Source organism: Chionomys nivalis, chromosome 13, assembly GCF_950005125.1.
Source record: "Chionomys nivalis chromosome 13, mChiNiv1.1, whole genome shotgun sequence".
Classification (NCBI taxonomy): Eukaryota; Metazoa; Chordata; class Mammalia; order Rodentia; family Cricetidae; genus Chionomys; species Chionomys nivalis.
This window is the reverse complement of record NC_080098.1, coordinates 12,932,799-12,953,300: the sequence shown is the minus strand read 5'-3', so window position 1 is coordinate 12,953,300 and position 20,502 is coordinate 12,932,799. Positions and strand designations below refer to the sequence as shown.

Here is a 20,502-nt window from a genome sequence, read left to right as displayed (position 1 = left end):
GTCTACAGCCCCACAAAAGGGCAGCGCTGCGGGCTAGGTTGGCGAGTAAGACACGCAGCAGTCTCCCGCTGTCCCGAAGCCCCGCTTCTCGCCGCGGTGGCGGTGGACGGATTCCTGCGCCCCCCAGCCCCGGGCCCCTTGGGGACAGAGCGGGTGCGGTTCCAGGTGAGCGCCAAGCGCGTCCACTGGGCGTCCTCGGTCGCCGAGGCCGAGGCCAGCGGCTCCAAGAGAATAGGAAAGTCCGGCGCGCCCGCGGCAAGGCCCGCAGAGCGGCCGAGGCCGAGAGGCCCAGCCGCCGCCCGAGCTTGGCCCGAACCCTCCCGAACCTCCTCGAGCTGCCTCCCGAACCTCCCCGAACCGTCCCGAGCCATCGCCGAACCTCCCCGAGCAGCCCGGCCGCGGGCGCGCGCGACCGATCAGCTGGGCGCGCGTCGCGAGTCACGTGGTGCGCATGTCGAAGGTCACGGCGCGCTCACAATGGAGCTTTCCGAGTATGTGCAGAGGGGCTTCCAGACGCTGGCGGATCCCGGCTCCTTTGACTCCAACGCCTTCGCGCTTCTCCTCCGGGCGGCTTTCCAGAGCCTGCTGGACGCCCGGGCGGACGAGGCCGCGCTAGGTAAGCGGCTCGCCCGCCTCCGTGGCCTGGGCGGAGGGGCGCCCGGCAGAGCCGCCAGCCCGGCGCCGTGGGCATAGCCCCGGCCCCGGCAAGTCCCCGGGCTTTGCCCGGCGCTCGGCCCGAGTGTGGGGACCCGAGTGGGCCCTGAGCGCCCTTCTGCCCCTGCAGGGCACCTGCAGGCGGCCGGCTCCACGCTCCTGGCCTGTTTTTCCTGCCAGTCTCTTTGTTCCTTTGTAAAGCCGCCTTCAAGTCTTGTTTGTGGCCTAAATGTGTGGGGTTTTCAGCCTTCTCGGAGCCGCGGCTGTTTTGACACTTGGACTTCAACTGGGGAGGTCCTGTGATTCAGGCTCCCCCGGCTGGACTAGAGGGGGTTGAAAAGGGTCTGTTTCGGCTGGGTCAAACAACATTGACATTTTACACCTAGAGAACACCTCCGGATCCTGCAACACTGAAGTTGTGTGTTAAATCCAGCTTCTCCTCCCAGAACCTTCAAGTAGGGCGCATAATGTTTTTTGTTCTGCAGCGGTTACCAGGAAGAGAGTTTTAAATGTCTGTCTGGTCGCATAATGCCGTTGTCTTGGATTAAGAGCGTACTTTAAGACAAATCACTTCTAGGTTATTTCCTTAAATGTATCAACACAATTCAGATCTGTTGTGTCTGTCCCCCGCCCGCACCCCTCACCCCCGGTTTCATACTCGACACTTGGACAAAAAGTATGAAAGTGGAAGCTGTTCTTCAAGCAAAAAATAGTAACCACCACCCGGGTTAATCTCGGAGAGGGGTGTGTGTGTGTGTGTGAGTGAATAGTGCGATTTTGAAATTTCTGTTGTACATTCTAATGTATGCTACTTTCCTGTCAAGCTTCCTTGGTGTATTTATGTCCACGGAACCAATTACTCTTAAAATGTCATTTTTTGAAAATCGTTCATTTTGAAATTTACATTATGTAAACTACCTTCAGTTTCTCCTTTGCTTTCAGTCCATCCAGCAACCACTGCCCTTTTTCTTTGAGGCCTGGTATTTTTAAAAATATTGGGATAAAAATAAAAGGTGGTGGAAAGAGATTGACAGCACATTATTGATGTATTCTGTTTATTGTTGTGCACCTGACCTTGTTCATCATGTTCATTTACACTTGAATTTTTGTTACCTTTTTTTCAAAGGAAGCTTTACCCAAACCAAAATAATCCCTCTTAGGGACAGGGGTCTAAAGAATTTGTAATCATTAGCAATTAATTTATTTTAGATCACCCAGGCTTGAAACACATCGACCCCGTGGTTTTAAAGCATTGTCATGCAGCTGCTGCAACTTACCTACTGGAGGCAGGGAAGCACCGAGTTGACAAATCCACTCTAAGGTACAGGCTTTATCTAAATGCCCATTTACTTTGTAGGTGGTATCTTTGCAATTGTAACGTCAATCAGTTTTTAAAGACAGAGACTAAAACCTTGGTCCCTCCCCCCCCCCCCCCCAGCACTTACCTAGAAGACTGTAAATTTGACCAGGATCGGATAGAAATATTTTGTACGGAATATCAGGTTAGGTACTTTAAACTTTTAAATTAGCAATTAGTTCCCTTTCCCCTGCTCTTGTTTGTAAAAACATGGTTTTCTTTCTTTCTTCCCCCTTCCCAGAATAATAAGAATTCTCTTGAAACCCTGCTGGGAAGGTAGGTACTGTATTAGGTGACAAGTCGGGGCACTTTTCACTTGTGGGTAATGAATGGAGCGTGCTGGTGTGAAACAAAACAGGGCCCAAAATCCTGGGATCCTGACCCAAAATAAAAGGGCCAAAGGGCATGTGGACCAGTTGAAGTTAGACTAATGTTTTTAAAGATAGAACTTGATATAACCTAAGATGCTTTTACTCTTTGGAATCTGAAGACGAAGTTGAGCAGAACTTTAAATTCAGAGTGGGATGAAGTGGGTTGAGAAGACATGGTTTAGTAGATACTGAAAGGTTTTCTGTAGACACTACAAAATTACCATTGTCTTTCAGTATAGGCAGAGCTCTCCCTCATGTAACTGATGTTTCCTGGCGCTTGGAATATCAGATAAAGGTAAAGTTTAACAAACTCCTTGTAGAGGGATATAGGGAACTTTTTTTTTTTTTTTTTTAGGTTAAATCCTGGTGTTTTCTGTTGTTTTAGACCAATCAACTTCATAAGATGTACCGACCTGGATATCTGGTGACCTTAAATGTAGAGGTAGGTACAGATCCTGGTCTACAAGTTCATGTGCAACAAAAGTTTTCATTGCCTTCTAATAAAGGCATTTTTTTTCTTCCATAGAACAGTGACTCCCAGTCCCACCCAGAGATTAGCTTTAGTTGCAGCATGGAAGAGTTACAGGTACAGTATCAGGATCTCTGAATATGCTTTTTCCTGTTTGAGAACTGTAGTCCACCTATCATCAGATAATGAAGGTTGGTTCAGGGTTTAATGGCAAAGGGAGAATGGAAAGCAGAAATTTAACAGATTTTTTAAAAAGTATTTTTAAAAAGTATTTTTTAAAAGTATGATAGTAATATTTCCAGTAGCATGTATTTGCTGTTTTCTCTAATTAAAACAGACTTCTCAGTATAATTTATCATGTGTCTGATTCATCAATACTGAGCAAAAGAACAAGGGTTTAAAATGCCTTTCACAAATTAATCCTCCAAAGTTGTATTTTGAAAGCTGTAGTTTTAAATTACTCTATAAAGGGAAAGTCACATAAGTTCTTAAAACTGTTTATATTGTTAATGTAAAACTGAAGAAATTGAATTTTCGTTGACTGATGGATATGACAACGAATTTCTTTCTTACCAGTTAAATAAAGTGAAGATCATCCCTGGAAATTTGATGAAATTGAATAGTCCAGGGACATCTGCAGCCATTTTATTGTAAATATTAGCGAAATTTTAAAAGGTTAGAAAATGTGTGTGAATCAGAACCTTTCTTAGAGAAATTGAGACATGACTTAGATATTCTCTGGCTGCAAAAATTTTGTGAGAAATTCTCTTTTAATTAGAACTTGAATAGCTGACTCGAAGACAAGGTCCTGTGGGGAAAGGAAAGCGCTTCTTCTGATTTGCCAACGGTTAAACTCCGCTGTAAAGACTCGTTAGGTGTTCTTCCGACTTTTCTTCTTGCCGCTGCCTCCAAGTTGGGTGCTTCCTTACTTGTATCCCAAAATTGTGACATGAGTGTACATCTTTTAGGACTTGGTGGGAAAACTTAAGGATGCTTCAAAAAGCCTGGAAAGAGCAACTCAGCTGTAACTTGGGACCCCAGGAGCCCAGAGGAAAACCAGACGCGCCTTACCTCCTGCAGGACCGTGGGAGCTGGATGTCATTTTCAGAAGAAAAAGAGCACCCTTTCGAAGTTACGACACCTATTAATTTTTGACACTTTTTTACACATGTGAAATGGTTAAGAGAGAAACTCTTAAGCATCTGAATTTTCAGTATTAACAAGCATTCCTTTCTGAGCGTTTTGAAGCTCTATCAAAGTATCGGTCCCTGAATAAATAAGGTGGTGTTCCCACCGAAGGGCGGTGTTCTGTCTGGAGTTTGTGTATGAGTGACAACTGTGTGTGCAAAGCAGCTCCGAGTGGCGCTGCCTCTGGACGCCCGCCTCCCCGGGTTAGGCGCCGCGGGAAAGGTGTGCGGGGAGCCGCGCTCGCAGCCGGGGCGGCCCGTTACCTGCTCCGGGCCCGCCCGACCCTGCGCGCGGAGCCAGCCCGGCGGCTCCCCGCGCGCGCCTCTTCCCGGCCGCCAGCGGGCGGGGCGGCCGCTGTTGTTTCCGCGGGCCTGAGTCGGCGCAGGTTCGGCGGGGCCGAGCGGGGGCAGCGGCCGGGCGCCCCCGGCGGCGGGCCCCGCGGACGTGTGCGCCGCGAGCGGGAGACACGGTGGGGGCGGGGCGGGGCGGCGTGCGGGGCCGAGCGGGCCCCGCCGAGAGGAGAGGACGGCGTGTGGCGCTGTGGAGAAATGCCGCCGTCGCGGCCGCGGCGCGCAACGAGGGGAGGGGGCTGGGCGCGCGGCGCGCAGGGGAGGGGGCGGCCACGGGCCCGACTACACCGACACTAATTCCCAGGCCGCCCTTAAGGAATGAGGGGAGCACGTGACCCGGCGGGGGGCGGGGGGAGGGGGCGGGCGGACTCCGAGCCATTTTGGAGCCGGTGTCAGTTTCCACTCTGCCTTCAGCGGTGCATTTTTTTCCACCCTCCCCTCCCCCTCCTCATCCTTCCTCCCCCTCCCCCGCCTCCCCGCCCGCACGCACACTCGGCGCCCCCCGCCCGCCCGCCTCCCCCACGCGAGTCTGAAATAATAATCGTAGTATTAAAGGCAGAGAGCGGGCGAGACAATGGGGAGGTTGGCGAGGGAGCCCCGCGCCGGCTTAGCAACACCTCCCAGCCCCGCAGAATAATACGGCTCGGCCCCTCCGCGCGCCCTCCCCCGAGCGCGGCCGGGAGGCGGCGGCTGCGCCGAGGAGGAGGAGGAGAGGCCCCGAGGAGGCGGCGGCGGAGGCCGCGCGGAGGCGGAGGAGGCCGCGCGGGAGGAGGAGGCCGCAGCGCGCAAGCAGGAGGCCGGCGGGGGAGCGGCATGAGCCGAGCGCGGCGGCCGCGGCTGCTCTCGGCCGCGCTCGGTGCCCATTGACAGCGGCGGCGGCAGCTCGCTCCAAGATGGCCGCTTGGCTCGCATTCATTTTCTGCTGAACGACTTTTAACTTTCATTGTCTTTTCCGCCCGCTCCGATCGCCTCGCGCCGGCCGCTCTTTCCGGGTACGTAGGAGGCGAGGCGCCGGCGGGCCGTGGCCGGGGACTGGTGGGGGTCGGGGCGGTATGGGGGGGGCGGCGGAGCTGACAGCGTGGGCAACCGGCCCGCGCCCCGCGCCCGCGCCCGCGCGCCCGCCACCTCCCGCGGCGCCGGACGCCCCGCAGCCCGCACCAGCGCCGCCCGGCCGCGCTCCAGCCGCTCCAGCCGCCGCCCGCGCCCGACCGCGCCGCGCCGCCCCACGTTTTAGTTCCCCGCTCCCCCGAGCGCTCCCCGGCACCCTCGCGCCGCACATGGTCCCCGAGAGCGGCACTTGTGTCTTCAGCCTGCGCGGCTCCCGCGGCCGCTGTGCCCTTTGTTGAGAGGTAGACTTTGCTGAAATGGGGACGGGATCCTGAAATCGGGCGCTGCCTGGGTCCAGTGTCTTCCCTCCTCTCCTAAAGAAAGGGCTCTGGAGGTCTTTGAACCTCCAGGGAACGCCCCCATTTTATAGGGATGGGTACTGTGGGGGGCAGCGATCCCGACGAGGTGGGTGTTAGGCTGGGGAGAGCCCGGACAAAAATGTTATTAACTTAAGTTGGAGGGACACTTGTGTGAAATTGGATGGCTGGTAAGATGGCGGTTCCCAGTTGTTTCCAAGGTCTTGTGCATTTGTGTTGGAAAGGGTAAAGTTTTCAAGGTGTTATTTGTTGGGAGCCTTGGACAGGGGTACCATACGTACTTGGGGCTCTCCAGGAGGTGGGCATTTCAAATTTAGAGCTTTGTTTTGGCGTGAAGAGGGCGACTGGTCGTTAGCCTTGCTGAAGGCTCCCTTTCTCTGTCCACTTCTTTCCCCCCCTTTTTCTTCTTTTCCTTCGAAGACACTACAACTTTGCCCTGTTCTGTGGGATGCGCAGAGACTCGTGGCTTAGGTCCACCGCGTTTTATAGATTTTACTAAATGTCAGCATAGGTCATGTAGTAAGGGGATGCTTTGGGGAAGGAGTACTAACGCATTGATTGCTTATGTTTACGTAGTCATTTGGACTTGACAGCACTGGAGCGTGATCTTTTCCCCAGAGCTTTACAGTTAATAATTGGAAATAAACAAGGAGAGAGACTTTGATCATTCCCAATTGCAATAAAAGGATTTAGTGGGCTTAGTGGTCACGGTTCAATATCTGAAAGAGAATTGACTGTTAACCCCTTCCCTTAAAGTAGGCAAAATTTCGGGCATATTTACCCAAATGCAGATGTATGATGTTAGCTCAACCTATTTTTATAGGAGACCCTCCCCCTCAACCTTTGGAAATGCATTGTAAAACGTAGTAAAGACTTGATCCTAAAGGATGTAAATTGTTGACGGCATGTCTGTAACCAAGTTGTGAGACTATGTAGTGACATTGGGTCTTAAATAGACGAGGGACAGAATTTCTCAGAGGTTGATTTTTTTTCTTAAGTAAATATATAGATATAGATAGATATAGATATATCCAGTTCTTTTCCATATATCTCCTACGAAAATGCAGTATTTGAAATTACCTACCAGGGCAAATCATACTCTTGTAATAATAACTTAAAGCAATGTAAAAGATTGTGTATGCATGTGTAGACATTCAAATATGGTCACATACACTTTTGTAAGCCAAATAAGCATTTAGATGTATTTGGTAAGTCCATTAATGCTCTACCACTGAGTTCTTGGATGTACGTTAAGTATCCTAATAGGCAAAGTTCTCTCCATGAGTCAAGTCACCTCCAACTTTCCCCTCCTGGCATTTGAGCAGTGAGCCCCCAAAGGGATTATGGAGTTCATTTGCATTTCTTAGGTTGCAGTCAGCAAACTGATTGTTACCATAAGAGCTTGCTTCTGTTTTCCGTCATTTTGACCTTACTGGTGTTAGGCCTCCAACTAAAAACTGACAGCTCCTACTGAGTAAGCTATAAAGGCATGTTTTAACTATTGAGTATTTTCAGCGTTGTATGTTTGTTGTATTTTTACTGACTTACAGGCAGTTTCTCTGGTGCAAGAGATTGTTTCCTAAGTTTTTACCAAGCATTCCAGAAAATCTTTATTAGGTTGTCAGTACTATCCAGTAAGATAAAATGGTGAAGAATTGAGGTTTGTATCAATAGCAAAGTGATAGTTGACTAGTACTGTGAATGGTTATAGGAAAAGGGGCCAGATTATTTTCAACTGAGGTAAGAGAGTTGCATGAATTCCAATTTAAGGTGAATTTGAGAGCCTTTAGTCAAGTTTGTGTGCTTGAAATGTTCCAGGGTAATTAGTGATCACCTTCTACTGAGACTCAAATGTTCTTTGAGTTAGTATTTGTACTTAGGTAATAGAATGTGCCTTGTGTCACATGGGGAGAGGCAGGGCCCTTTGGTGAACTTATGGTGCCTGCTTTGTAGGATGTGCTTTCTTGCCTAGGCAGAGTATCAGCCTTGCTGGCCATCTTTCTAGGAAAGACCCTGTTGTCTCACCAGGGGAGTTTCCTTTGAGCAGTAGGCACGGGTCTTTAATCACCAGGTATGGTTGCATTAGGATCTTGCTCCTCTTTAGAGACATGATTCCACCCACACCTTCTCTACTACTTAGATCAGTGCTATTTGTTGACAGTATTCCAAACAAGTAATAAAGATGCTCTCTGGTTGAAGTCACTGAGCCACCACCATGGAGAAGCTTGCTTTGTGTTTGGGCCATCTTTTAGGACTCACTGTTAGTTCCAGCCATTGGGGTATGCTGCTTGTTATTTTCCTCATCTGTATTAAAATTTCCTTAAAATTAAAGCCCCATTGCATTTTCCTACAAATTATGCAAGTTCCTAGATTTCCAGTACAGACAGCTTTGAGGCTGTATTTCAGCCAGGTGTAGAAAGGTCAGCCTTGGTTAGAAGTCTGCAGTGAATGAAAGGGTAGTAACTGGAGCTACATCCCACAGCAGTACACTGGGTAATTAATTGGCTTCCCTGATTACTTTCTGCTATGACATTGCTGACAGTTCTCAGCTGTGAGTTTTCTAAAATGTATCTGTTGGGATTACCATTTCGTCTTGTGAGTATTGTATGGAAGTTAGGTGAGAAAATAGCATTTGTTTTTCCTTCCCATCTACTCTGCCTTTAGCTTTGGGAATGGGCTGGTCACATGGCTTTTTACATGTTGTCACTATCCTACCCACTAAAGTAGTTTTTCTTGCCTCCAGGGTAGTTTATTCAAACGGAGGTTTGTCCCTCCTTCTCTTCTTGTAAAACAGATTTCAGGATTTAGCCCTTCCAAAAACTTTGCATGGCTCATCTGATCTACTGGAGGACTTATTAGAGAAGGGAGCCTTAGAGGTTCAGTTCAATAACCGTCTCTGCAACTCGAGTCTTGTCGGGTTGGAGCTAAGTGCACAGTTGGCAATTCTCAAAAGATCTCTAAGTGAAATTTCTGACGAAGTGATTGCTAACAGGACAGACAGAAGAAAAAAAAAACCGGCAAGATAAGAAAGTAGCTCTTCCCTCCCAATGGATGTGGAAGAGATCCGGAGAGTGTCTGGAATGACCGGTGCACTCTCTTTGGGGCTGGGACTGCGGTGGCGGTCACCCGAAGATCCGCACCCTACGACCCAGCCCCCCCCGCACCACCCCCCCCCCCCCCCCCCGCACCCGCCAACCCGCACGCCCGCAGAGGCTTGGCTTGGCCAGCTCCTCGCAGAGTTGCAGCGGTGGCCGGATGCCAAGTGTAAGTGTAAGTTGCTATGGAAACCCCAACAGAGGCGAGTTCCGAATCCGGAGCAAGACCTAGCCCGGGGCACCTCGGGATCCGCCGCCCCTCACATCCCGCTGGTGTACGCAGCGCCCAGGCCTCAGGAGAGGCCCACGAGGTGCTTCTGTTCTCAGCACCCAATCCGGAAATGCCAGGGATGCAGGAGGCAGCACCGAGTGCTTTCTCTTTGTGGGGCCTGAGCCCTGCCAGGTTCTGGTTGTTTGAGCCATCTGAAGAATCCCGAAGTTTTTGACTGGAGGACCTGCAGGAAATTCCACAGTAAATTCGGAGACTTAGATCAAGCCCCAGTGACTTGTAAATATCTGCGGGGACTGCATGGTGTTTGAGGAGTTGGAGGACAGATGGAAGAAAGAGACCTGAATCCACCCAGCTCCCAGCCCCCATCCCAGACCTTTTCATCTCGCTCCCGGAATGACCTGAGAGGCCAGAAGTAAATTTAGTTGGATCCTTTTACACCATTTCGGTGGGGGTTATTCTGATCTCATTAGTAAATTCCTTCTGTGGAAAACGTTTGGAGAGTCCAGCTGTACAGTGTTAAACAAATTTTATGAACTACCCAGCGTTTAGGGTATACAGTTACTTAAGAGTTGTGAAGATCATCTGAGTCTCTTTCTTTGAATTATAGTCAATATTTTTGTGTCTTGCAGGATCTTTTATCAAGCAGAAATGCATCGAACAACCAGAATCAAGATCACTGAGCTAAATCCCCACCTAATGTGTGTACTTTGTGGAGGGTACTTCATTGATGCCACTACTATAATAGAATGTCTACATTCCTGTAAGTACATGTTAGCCTTCTTGTGGCTGTATAGTTCACAGCTCATTCTGGATGATAAACTAGCAACATTCCCACATTCCTTGGAAATGTTAGTACACAGTTGTGGGGTTTTCTTTCTCTTACATGTAGTGATTTGTTGCTGGTTTTGTTACAATTAGGCAGTATGTAGTGTTCAGGGTATTCATTGGTTTCACTTTTTTACTTTGAGAAATACATTTGTCATTTCCCATCCTTGAATTTTCAGTTCTGATACTTTTAATGCTTGAACCTTTATTTTCCACACTTAAAAAAAAAATTTCTATGTTTCTCTTTCTAGTCTGTAAAACATGTATTGTGCGTTACTTGGAGACCAGCAAATATTGTCCTATCTGTGATGTCCAAGTTCACAAAACTAGACCACTACTGAATATAAGGTAGGAAAATGCTGAAATTTCTTGGTGGTAATGGTTACTGGAATTGCATAATTCACAAGCAGGGAAGGCATCCCTGTTTTTGCTTTGAAGGAAATTTATTCTTTAGTCTTAATCTGATATGTGTTCTTTCTGGGGGATAGGACTTTAATTTCTTGCCATCTTAATGAAGACTATGGCTAGACAAAGCTCAGTATTATTCCAGTGTTCTAAGGTGTCTTTTCTGCCCTTTAAAACTAGTTTCCCTGTTTTGTGCATTGCCTTATTGATTTAATGATGGACAAGAATAATTTTCCAATGTTCCCGTATTCCTGTGTTCTTAGTTACACGACAGACAGGCAGCTTCCTTTGATTCAGTGGGTGTGAAGAACTACTACAGCGCCCTCACTGTTTCCTTACCGCTGTTCTTTTGCACTGTATCACAATCAGTAAAATAACCACAACACAAAAAATTACCAAAAGGTTAAGAACATTTCTAGTTTTGCCATATTAATTGATTCTTACTCTTTTTCAGGTCAGATAAAACTCTTCAAGATATTGTATACAAACTAGTTCCAGGGCTTTTCAAAAGTGAGTAACTTGATTAAATAAATTTTTAAAAAACGTTGGTTTTACCTGTTGTACCAAATTTCTATATTTCCCCTTCCCACGCCTTTCAGATGAAATGAAGAGAAGAAGGGATTTTTATGCAGCTCATCCTTCAGCTGATGGTAAACTTTGGTGGGACAAAAGATATTTTATTTGGGGAGGAAATTTTATTAATAATTTATTGTGTCTACTCAAAATTAACCCTTCTATCCTCTTATATACAAATACTCAGTTTTTTAAAAATCAAATTTCAATATGTCTTTATAGCTTCCAATGGCTCTAATGAAGACAGAGGAGAAGTTGCAGATGAGGATAAGCGAATTATAACTGATGATGAGATAATCAGCTTGTCCATCGAGTTCTTTGATCAGAACAGGTAAGTTCTCCAGGAAATGTGTTCCATGGTAATGCAGTTATTAGATACTTTGTCTCACCAATCATTGTCTGTCTCTTAGGTCAGATCGGAAGGTAAACAAAGAGAAGTCTAAGGAGGAGGTATGTCCACATTACAAAAACACGTGGGCCTTTGGTTCTCCATTATGTTGTCCTTTACAATACTCTGGAGTCATGTGATGGTATTAAATGGCCAAATAGTGTTGGAAATTTGTTGATTTAGTACTTTTAATAGTAAATTCCAATTATATCTAGTTGAGAGTTGCATTTTGTTGTGGATATTAGTACCTTTTATCATATTTAGGCAATTCAAACTTTGTTTTTACCTGAAGGTTAGGAATTGGGAGAAAATTATTTTTGTAAATGTGCTTATAGGTGAATGATAAAAGATACTTACGATGCCCAGCAGCAATGACTGTGATGCACTTGAGGAAGTTTCTCAGGAGTAAAATGGACATACCTAACACTTTCCAGGTACCCACCTCATGCATTTCATGTAGATTCTTACATTTTTTATTTGTTGGTTCTGCACCTTAAAAAGCAATACAAAGAAACCTTAAGTTTGGTGGCAAAGTTTAAGATATCTCTTAAAATAGCTGGTAAAGATGCTTTTAAAAATATTTTGGATTATATTTAGTGTTTGTCTTTTTGTCACTGAATACCTGAAATATACTTCAATAGATTGATGTCATGTATGAAGAGGAACCTTTAAAGGATTACTATACACTAATGGACATTGCCTATATTTATACCTGGAGAAGAGTAAGTAGCTCTCTACCCTTAGCTCATGTTGGCCAAATTCATGTAAAGAATTGAGAGTGATAATTCTTTTTCCTTTTAACTTTGTAGAATGGCCCACTTCCTTTGAAATACAGAGTTCGACCAACTTGTAAAAGAATGAAAATGGGTCACCAGCGAGATGGACTGACCAATGCTGGAGAGCTGGAAAGTGACTCTGGGAGTGACAAGGCTAGCAGCCCAGCCGGAGGTATTCCCTCCACCTCTTCCTGTTTGCCCAGCCCCAGTACTCCAGTGCAGTCTCCTCACCCACAGTTCCCTCACATTTCCAGTACCATGAATGGAACCAGCAACAGCCCCAGTGGTAATCACCAATCTTCCTTTGCCAGTAGACCTCGAAAATCATCAATAAATGGGTCATCAGCAACTTCATCCGGTTGAATCCTGAGACTGTTAAAGAAAAGATTTTTCAGCCCCTGATTTAGATACCTTCATCCATTACAGCTTTATAGATGCTAATACATGTGACTATTGTCCAGTTTGCTTTCTTTTGTAGTGACATTAAATTTGGCCATAAGAGATGGACTTGATGTGATACATCATCATATGGATGTTAATTGAAAAGAAAGATTCTTTTTGTAAAGAATTGGGTTTTGAGAAGGCAGGCAAGATTTTCTGTGTTAGGAAAGATGTGGAATGGTGTCTGTGCCATTGTTCGGATTTGGAAATGTTCTGCAGTGGGTAGAAACATTGGGCCATAGTTTGTTAATCCCAACTAATGCCTACATTACATTCTCTTTGATTGTTCTTGTTATTATGCTGTTTTGTGAACCTGTAGAAAACAAGTGCTTTTTATCTTGAAATTCAACAAATGGAAAGAATAAGCATAGAATAATGCATTCTATGTAGCCATGTCACTGTGAATAACAATTTCTTGCATATTTAGCCATTTTAATTCCTGTTTGATTTTTACTTCTCTGTTGCTACGCAAATGATCAAAGGAAACTTCAGTTTTACAATCTGTATGCCTAAAAAGCGGGTACTACCGTTTATTTTACTGACTTGTTTAAATGATTCGCTTTTGTAAGAATCAGATGGCATTATGCTTGTTGTACAATGCCATATTGGTATATGACATAACAGGAAACAGTATTGTATGATATATTTATAAATACTATAAAAATATTGTGTTTCATGCACTCAAAAACAGCTGTCAAAATTCTCCAAACTGGTTCGACCTTTGCAGTTACCCATAGTGCACCCTGTGTTGAGACTTACTTATCACCAGCACAGAATTTGTTTTAATGCTGATGACTAGTTTCAAATCCTTTTCCACTTAGAAGCAAATGGCAGATCATCATAGTTCTGGCTTTTCTCCAATAATACTTTCAAAATTAATGTTACAGTAAAGAAAAATTTTAACCAAGGCAAATGGAAATAGTGTTTTAATTTTCCATTGGTTAAATAGAATTGTGTTTTTAAATACTATTATCACTGGAATTCTAAAATAGATTTTTAAGTCAACAAGCTAATTGCTGAAGGAAAGCATTTTATCTGCAATGATTTTATTGTATGTGGCATAATAATAATTTCAAATTTAAGAGTTGTTTTCATAGTTAACGGAATCTGCCTTTTCTTATTGTCTGGAAATAGAAGCAATTTATTATGAGTTTCTACAGATATTTTTAAATAGAGCAAACATGTTGAATTTAAAATATGAATGACCCTACCGATTCTGTTTTGCTTTGGTCGAACTTAGTGTGTGTTCATCATCTATCAGTTGTTAGTGAGGATGTTTATTCTATATGAATATTGTTTCATGTTTATGTGGGAAATTGTAGCTAAGCATTTCATTGTCTCCAGTCTGCGAAAGAAGCACAATTCTATTGCTTTGTCTTGCTTATAGCCATTAAGTCATTACTTTTACATATATTGCTGTTACTTCTGCTTTCTTTAAAGATTCAGTAAATGATGTTTTATGAAGCCACAAAATACATATATTTTTATTTTGACCTAAATTTGTACAGTCCTATTGTGTGTGTTGTTTCTAATTATAGATGTAAAATTAAATTTCATTTTTAATTGGAAAATTCAATAAAAGATATTCATTTAGAAAATAGCTATGATCTTTTATGGAAAAAATGCTATGAAAAGCACAATGTGCGTAAGTTTTGGGAACCCTGTAGTAGATTACAAGAGCTAAAGCCTAAGGAGAATACATTGTCTTCAAGTGATGTTGCTAAGTAAATGCTTTGTTGTATATTGCTTGAAAGCCCAATGAAAGATGTATCTGTTTATTTACAACCTTTGAAGCAAAAGTTACCAATGTTTGCCAATTTTTGGTGAATTTAACTCATTTTTCTAGGCTTTTCTCAAGGTTTTCATGATATTATCGAGGACAGAAGACATCTCACCCTCTATGATGGACTTATTTCTGAAACTGCTTGTTAAAATGTCAGAGGCACTTAAGGCTTACACAGCAGTGTGTCACCATACTTGAAAACACTTCCATTTATTGTATCTGGGAAGAGGCTTTTTACCCTTACTCAATTTGAAAATTGCTTAAGCTTAAAAGATATTTCAGTCAAAAATTGTCTTTTAATAAAACAACAGAAAGATGAGTCGTGGTTTGTGTCTTAAATGACTAGTCATTATTGCTCTTACCACTGAGGTTTAAAACCTTTGCCAAGTTAACACTTTAAAAACCCTCACCTTAAGAAAGTGAAATCTATTGAATCTCCTAACTTTGTAATTTACCAAATTAGGGTACACGATTCATGAAGAGTTGATTTTAAAGTTTGACTTTTAATCCCGTGTATTCTAGAATGCTAGAATACAAAGTTAACCAAGTGGTTTACAGAAAACGCCTAAATTGATCCCACAGATACTTAGCTTAAAGGTAGAAAGAGAAAAGGGGCCCTGCTGCTGTTATGTAAATAGTGATCTATCTTGCTTTACACATGCATAACACTTTCCAAGTACTTTTTACCTCCTAAATTGCCGGCCGTTAATTGCAGAGTAGAAAAGGGTTGCCCTTCAGTTGACTTACCTAGTTAAGCACATTGCTTCATTTCCATTGGCTCTGTTCAGAGGGTAGTTTCTCGGGAAGTAAAACCCAACAAGAGCAAACTGCGGGGACCTTTCCTTCATCTTTTCCTATTTTCCCCAAGGTTTGAAATTAAACTACCAATGATATCTTTCATTACACTGTAATGTTTGTGTGGGCCTATCAAAAACAAGGTTTTTTTTCTTCTGAAGCCTATAACAGGAACTTAAATACTCACATGAGCTACTCACTACTTGCACAGATCAGCAAGAAATGAAGATGCATATGGTCTTTTTATGTACTCCATAGCGTTTAGATGCAATAGGATTCAGAAGCACTCTGCACCAAGAACTCAGCATCCTGGGGTGAAGGAAGTTGTTTTGCTTTTCTCTTTGTACTCTAAAGGTTTTGTGTACACCTTTCCTCCCATCGCACCAGAAATGACAGAAGTTCTGATGATGCTTCCATGAGAGATTGAAACTAACAAAAAAAGCTCTTAATCAAATTACATTTAAAATAACAGCACTTCCATCATGTTAGATCAGTACATCTTCTAACACCACACAAAAACCTTCTCAAAAATTGCATATCCCTTTAAGACAACTAAAAGAATGGGAGCACAGACCGCCTACTCTAATGTAAAGCTCTTGAGATATATATATCCCTTAAGGAAGTCTCTTCCTATATAAAATGAACAGTACAACAGGTGGCTGTTTCCAAAACGACCTAAAAAAAAATCCCGACTCCTGAAACAACAGCCCTCCTCCAAAAAATACCCCGTGAATTCAAATGGGACAAGGAAGAGAAACAAGTTATCACATTCCAGCCAGTAAACGTGGCTTGAGAAACGGTCCCGCGGAATCCTTGAACCAGAGAATCGCCCTGCAAATCTCAAGATCACCAGCTTTGATTATGAAAGTCTCAGAAAAATGTTTACACAGTCTAGTGTTTCCTGTTTCCGCAGTTAATTTTTAAAACGTTTTTTTTCTTTTGGTTCCTTAAACGGATTTCCTTTATTTGCATCAGTCTCTTTTTCTTAGTGTGTAATTTCTGGAGGTCTTTGTCACACGAAGAACCTCACTATAACCGCCTTCACCAAGACGACGACGCCAGAATTCATTTATCGTTCCAGGGACCTTGCAGGTTTTCTTAAATGTTCAAGTGGAAAACTCATCCCGAAATCTCATTGAGCCCTTTGAAGGAATAGTAAAGCACTCAATAAAAACTTGAGTGGAATTATCTTTTCTCTGACTCTCGCCATAAAAATAGTACTTCCGGAGATTATCAGAAGAACTTTAAGAAAAAAAGTTGGTGTTCCCTTGTTCACCTACATGTCAAAAAAAAAAAAAAAAATCCCTGCTTGCTATCAATTTTGGGCCGTCATAAAACCCCAACTTCAAAATGATTTCAAGGTTCAGGTAGGTTGGAAGCTCTCCAAGTCTGTCCCATATCAGCTAGAACCCAAGGTGATTTAGAAAGCTTTGGATCACGATAAGAGGGGAACGCGTCAAAAATTGAGTGCTGCAGATTGAATCTTCCGTCTAAACGACCCAGAAACCAGGGAAGATTTCCAACAAAGGCCAACAGTTGGGGAAAATAAAGACGGTGACCAGGGTGATTTCTGGTTGGCGCACCTGTTTAATAATAATAATAATAATAATGAAAGTTTCCAGTGCGGGGTGGGAAGGAGCGGGACACCTGAGGAAGTAGACTCGCTTGGACGGCAGAGCTGCCTTCCTGGTCAGAAGCTGGTTAGGAGAAAGCGTCCTCGTCCTCCTCTTAGTTTTACCCGTGAGCAGCAGCACGCGCTCCAGGTCCGAGCCGCGCCGCGTCGCGCGCTCCGCCTCTCCCCGCGCGAGCACAGGCCGCGAGGAACCGGGAGGCCATTTTGCGCGTGCGCCGCTCGCCTCGCGCCGCCCTCGGCTCCGCGGACGCCACTCCCGCCAAATTTAAAAGCGAGGTTGTCAGGCCCCCACCGGGCCCAGAGGCCGATGGACTCTGCAGGCTTGCAGAAGCGGAGGCCGGGGGCGAGAGGCGGCCACTGCCGGGCTGCCGCCACTGCCGGGCTGCAGCCTCCGGACACGGCTCCTTCTCCGAGGCCGTCCAATCCCCGGCAGCGCGCGGTCACCGAGGCGCGAGGCCGAGCCGCAGAGCCGAGTCCCGCGTGGACGCGGCTTCACCCGAGGTTGCATGATAATCGCTTCTTTGTCCTCCTCCTCTTTGCTCGCTTCTGTCCCAGCGCCCTTTCCCCTTCCACCAAGGAGCTGTCCTTGCAGCTTGCAGTTCGGGTTTTGGTGGATGGTTGGAAGCTGAGCTCCCGGCAAACGCGAAGCTGCCGAGGTCCCCGCAGGTGACCGGGAGGGAGGAGGAGAGCTCGCTGTCTCGGAGCGCGCCAGTCTCCCGGGTGGGCGCCCGGATGGGAGGGCAGCGTGGTGCGGGGCGAAGGGTCGCCCAACGGGGTCCCCTCCCCTAAGTGGGTCGTGCGGCCAGGGAGCGCGGGGACGCCGGGGCGTGAAGGCGCCAGCGCTTCTGTGACCGCAGGGAAGTGAAAGTGGCCTGCCACGGGCGACGCGGGCTGGCCAATCCCCTGTCAGCGCAGCAGGAACCGCCATTTGGTGACGGAGTTCGGCATTTGTGTAGCACGCTGTGTGGAACGTCACAACTGGCTCGCCCACGTGGCTCTGCTCTTAAAAATAAAATCCACGTCTCCCTGCGTTTTAGCCAATGCAAATCCTCCCTCCAGATTTCCTCTTTGGCCACTGCAAGGCCTTGCCTGGCCTGCGGGGTGGGGGGGAAGACACCTTCCCTCGGACCTTTGTACCCAGCACTGTCCTCTGCCCAGCACGGAAGATCTTATTTCTCCGTTCGTAGGAAGGTGTCGTGGGCCCTGCCATTTCTCCTCCCCGCTCTCCTGCCTCACACCTCCGAGGCGTGAGAAGGGGAAATGCGACCCAGCCCTGCGGGGAAAGCGGCGACCCTACGGCCCGGGGTGACGCGATCGGGAGTCACAGCCCTAAGTGCAGCAGCCTTTCTCCCACTCCCTTCCCTGTGGCAGCGCCACGGGGGTCGACATTCAGACCCCCACGGCGACAGTCGGCCACGGAGTGGAGAACAAAGGCCGACCCTCGCGCCACCCGGAGCCTGGCGGGGCTTGGCCGCAGGCGGCACCACTAGTAGGTGCGGACACCGGGGCCGGAGCTCGGCGATCCGCTGGCTTTCACAGGCCGCCGGGCTTCGAGTCCGGCCTGCCACGTTGCTTTCACAACACGATTTTGAGGCGCCAGGATTTTGAGGCTTGCAGGGCTGCGCCGCCGCCTCCGAGTCAGAGGCCTCCGGCTCCCGGCCGAGCACAGCTGCGCTCATGGGGGTGGAGGGTCTCGAGGAGCTGGCGGGGGCGGCCGTCCTGTGGGCGCCGCAGCCGCTTCCCTCGCCACCTTCCTTGGGCGGCTGCGGGCTGCGCTCGGCGGAGGCTCGGTTGCCAGTAGCAACCACACGACGGCGATTCGCAACCCGGACCGTCGCCGCAGGCGCGGGGACCGCCGCCTCTTCGGACGCCTCAGGACTGAGCTTTTGGATCTAGGGGTGGCTTTTGGTGACAGCTCTCTTCCCCACCCGCGACCTCATTCTCCCGCAGCCTCCTGGGCTGGGCTCGAAAGCCAGAGTCGGGGCTTCGCCCAGCCCCCACGGCAGACAATGGGGGCGGCTGCCGGCGCACACTGCCGTGCAGAGCGGAACCCACACCTTCGAATTGCGAGCGTTTTCCCGAGCACAGGCTATAGGTGCCCTCTTCTCCGACTTAAGTCAAAACCCCTTTACAAGGGCCAGTTAATTGGAACAAGGTTGGTGTCAAAGAAAGCGACACCAAGATGGTCACTACCTTTCTAGCAACACGAACACAAAGCCGAGCTCACTGTATTTGCTCTTGGTTAGGGGTGGCTTTCCCACACGCATAAACATACCTCTGGTTTTCCCTCTTTGTGTACCACGAATATTTAGTCACTTGCGTTGGCTCAAACAGTGTAGGCAGGTTCTTGGTTCCTGTTATTTATTAAGTGAATAGAGGACCTCACCTCCACCCGATTTCAGTTTGAGGACCCACAGCAGCTTTAGTCGGTGTAGACAGAGGAGTTGCAAACAGTGATTGACAAGAAGTATCGTCCCCTCCCACGTGTGTGTGTGCCTGGGTGTGTTTCTAGGATACTAACTTTTGAAAACAAAAAATGTTTCACACAGGTATTACTGAGGAAAAGTCTTTAAAGTATCCTGCTAAGTGTTTTATTTAACTACTATTATACAAATGCACATTGCCAGATTTCTTTGGGTCTCAATACTTGCCCTGGTCTTAAGTATCTATTACATTTAACTGAATAGTTTTGTGGTTTGAAATTTCACCTAAGTCGCAAATGAGCTGACATTTCTAAGCTCAGAGTTCCGGGGTGGGGGGGGGGGCACAAGCACCTGTCTTATTTACCTTTGTATGCTCCGGAATCTTTTTTATAACTCAACAAATATTTGTCGGATTTGCAGAGGAACTAAACTACCCTAAGTAGAAAACAAAAACTTAGTGTTAGAGCACAATCTTGACTGTGTTGAGTGGACTCAGTGAAAAGTTCAGCATCTTTCGCAGTTAGTGGCATTAACCAGACACCCTCATCCACACATATTTTAACTTAATTATATTTCAAATGTGGTGGGTTGTATTTTAAAATATCTGACAAATGTTTCTGGATTCTGAGATACTCTGTAAGGTAAGAATTTGTAACACTGTTCCTTTCTTGCCCAAAATGTCTGAGTTTTGCTTAAGTAAAATTGGCCATGAATGGGATTTTTAAATTGCTTTTCATATTTCAAGTAACACAGATAGGACACTCACCAACTGTCTCTACAGTTTATGAGAATGCTCAAAAGGCTAGTACTGAATTTCTACTAATACTGAGTACTTTGAAATGCCTATGCATACTAATAAATGCTTACAATGTCTTTATCACACACGATGGTAAAATACATTAAAATGACTCATAGAAATGTTATTAAAAGTAGTTCTCATTCAACTTTTTCAAAATGTCAAGTTCATTAAGATAGTTTACTTCTAAAAAGAAGTGTCGCCCCCCTGGTTCCTAGAGGCAGCCTGACCTAGTATTTCACTGGCCACTTGGCTAGCGCCTTAAAAACAGGAGGGTGAGGCTGTGGGGGGCATTTCTTCCTACCTTCTTTTAAGAAAGGAAAGTGCCAACAACTTCCTTTGGTCAACTTAGACAGATTATCTCCCCTTTTCATTACGACTGCCTCCTTCAGTGAACCGAAGGATAAGATCATGTGAATTCTTGCTTTTGACTTGAATAATGATGGATTTTATTGTTTTATTTAAACTGAAAACCTGGAACACTGCTGCTCTTGAGGTTACACCCTTAAGGCTGTAGAACTTGT

At 46.1% G+C, this 20,502-nt stretch overlaps 2 protein-coding genes across 4 annotated transcripts; both read left to right on the top strand.

Moving 5' to 3' along the window:
- Window positions 1-431: 431 nt before the first annotated feature.
- On the top strand, window positions 432-4,141 carry Commd3 (COMM domain containing 3). Of its 2 annotated transcripts, XM_057787290.1 has the most exons (8): window positions 433-616; window positions 1,864-1,975; window positions 2,093-2,156; window positions 2,253-2,287; window positions 2,617-2,677; window positions 2,768-2,824; window positions 2,909-2,968; window positions 3,820-4,141. In XM_057787290.1, the coding sequence occupies exons 1-8, from the start codon at window positions 478-480 to the stop codon at window positions 3,877-3,879; spliced, it is 588 nt and encodes a 195-aa protein (XP_057643273.1). In that variant the 5' UTR covers window positions 433-477; the 3' UTR covers window positions 3,880-4,141. The 2 variants fall into 2 exon arrangements, with proteins under 2 accessions (XP_057643274.1, XP_057643273.1); XM_057787291.1 differs by lacking the exons at window positions 2,253-2,287; window positions 2,617-2,677 and having other exon boundaries at window positions 432-616.
- A 1,102-nt stretch (window positions 4,142-5,243) lies between these two features.
- Bmi1 (BMI1 proto-oncogene, polycomb ring finger) lies at window positions 5,244-14,644 on the top strand. 2 transcript variants are annotated; one of them, XM_057787289.1, is made up of 11 exons: window positions 5,244-5,381; window positions 9,770-9,900; window positions 10,217-10,313; window positions 10,825-10,880; window positions 10,970-11,020; window positions 11,166-11,274; window positions 11,354-11,393; window positions 11,667-11,765; window positions 11,973-12,053; window positions 12,141-12,279; window positions 12,362-14,644. In XM_057787289.1, the coding sequence occupies exons 2-11, from the start codon at window positions 9,789-9,791 to the stop codon at window positions 12,367-12,369; spliced, it is 792 nt and encodes a 263-aa protein (XP_057643272.1). In that variant the 5' UTR covers window positions 5,244-5,381; window positions 9,770-9,788; the 3' UTR covers window positions 12,370-14,644. The 2 variants fall into 2 exon arrangements, with proteins under 2 accessions (XP_057643272.1, XP_057643271.1); XM_057787288.1 differs by having other exon boundaries at window positions 12,141-14,644.
- The last annotated feature ends 5,858 nt before the right edge of the window (window positions 14,645-20,502 follow it).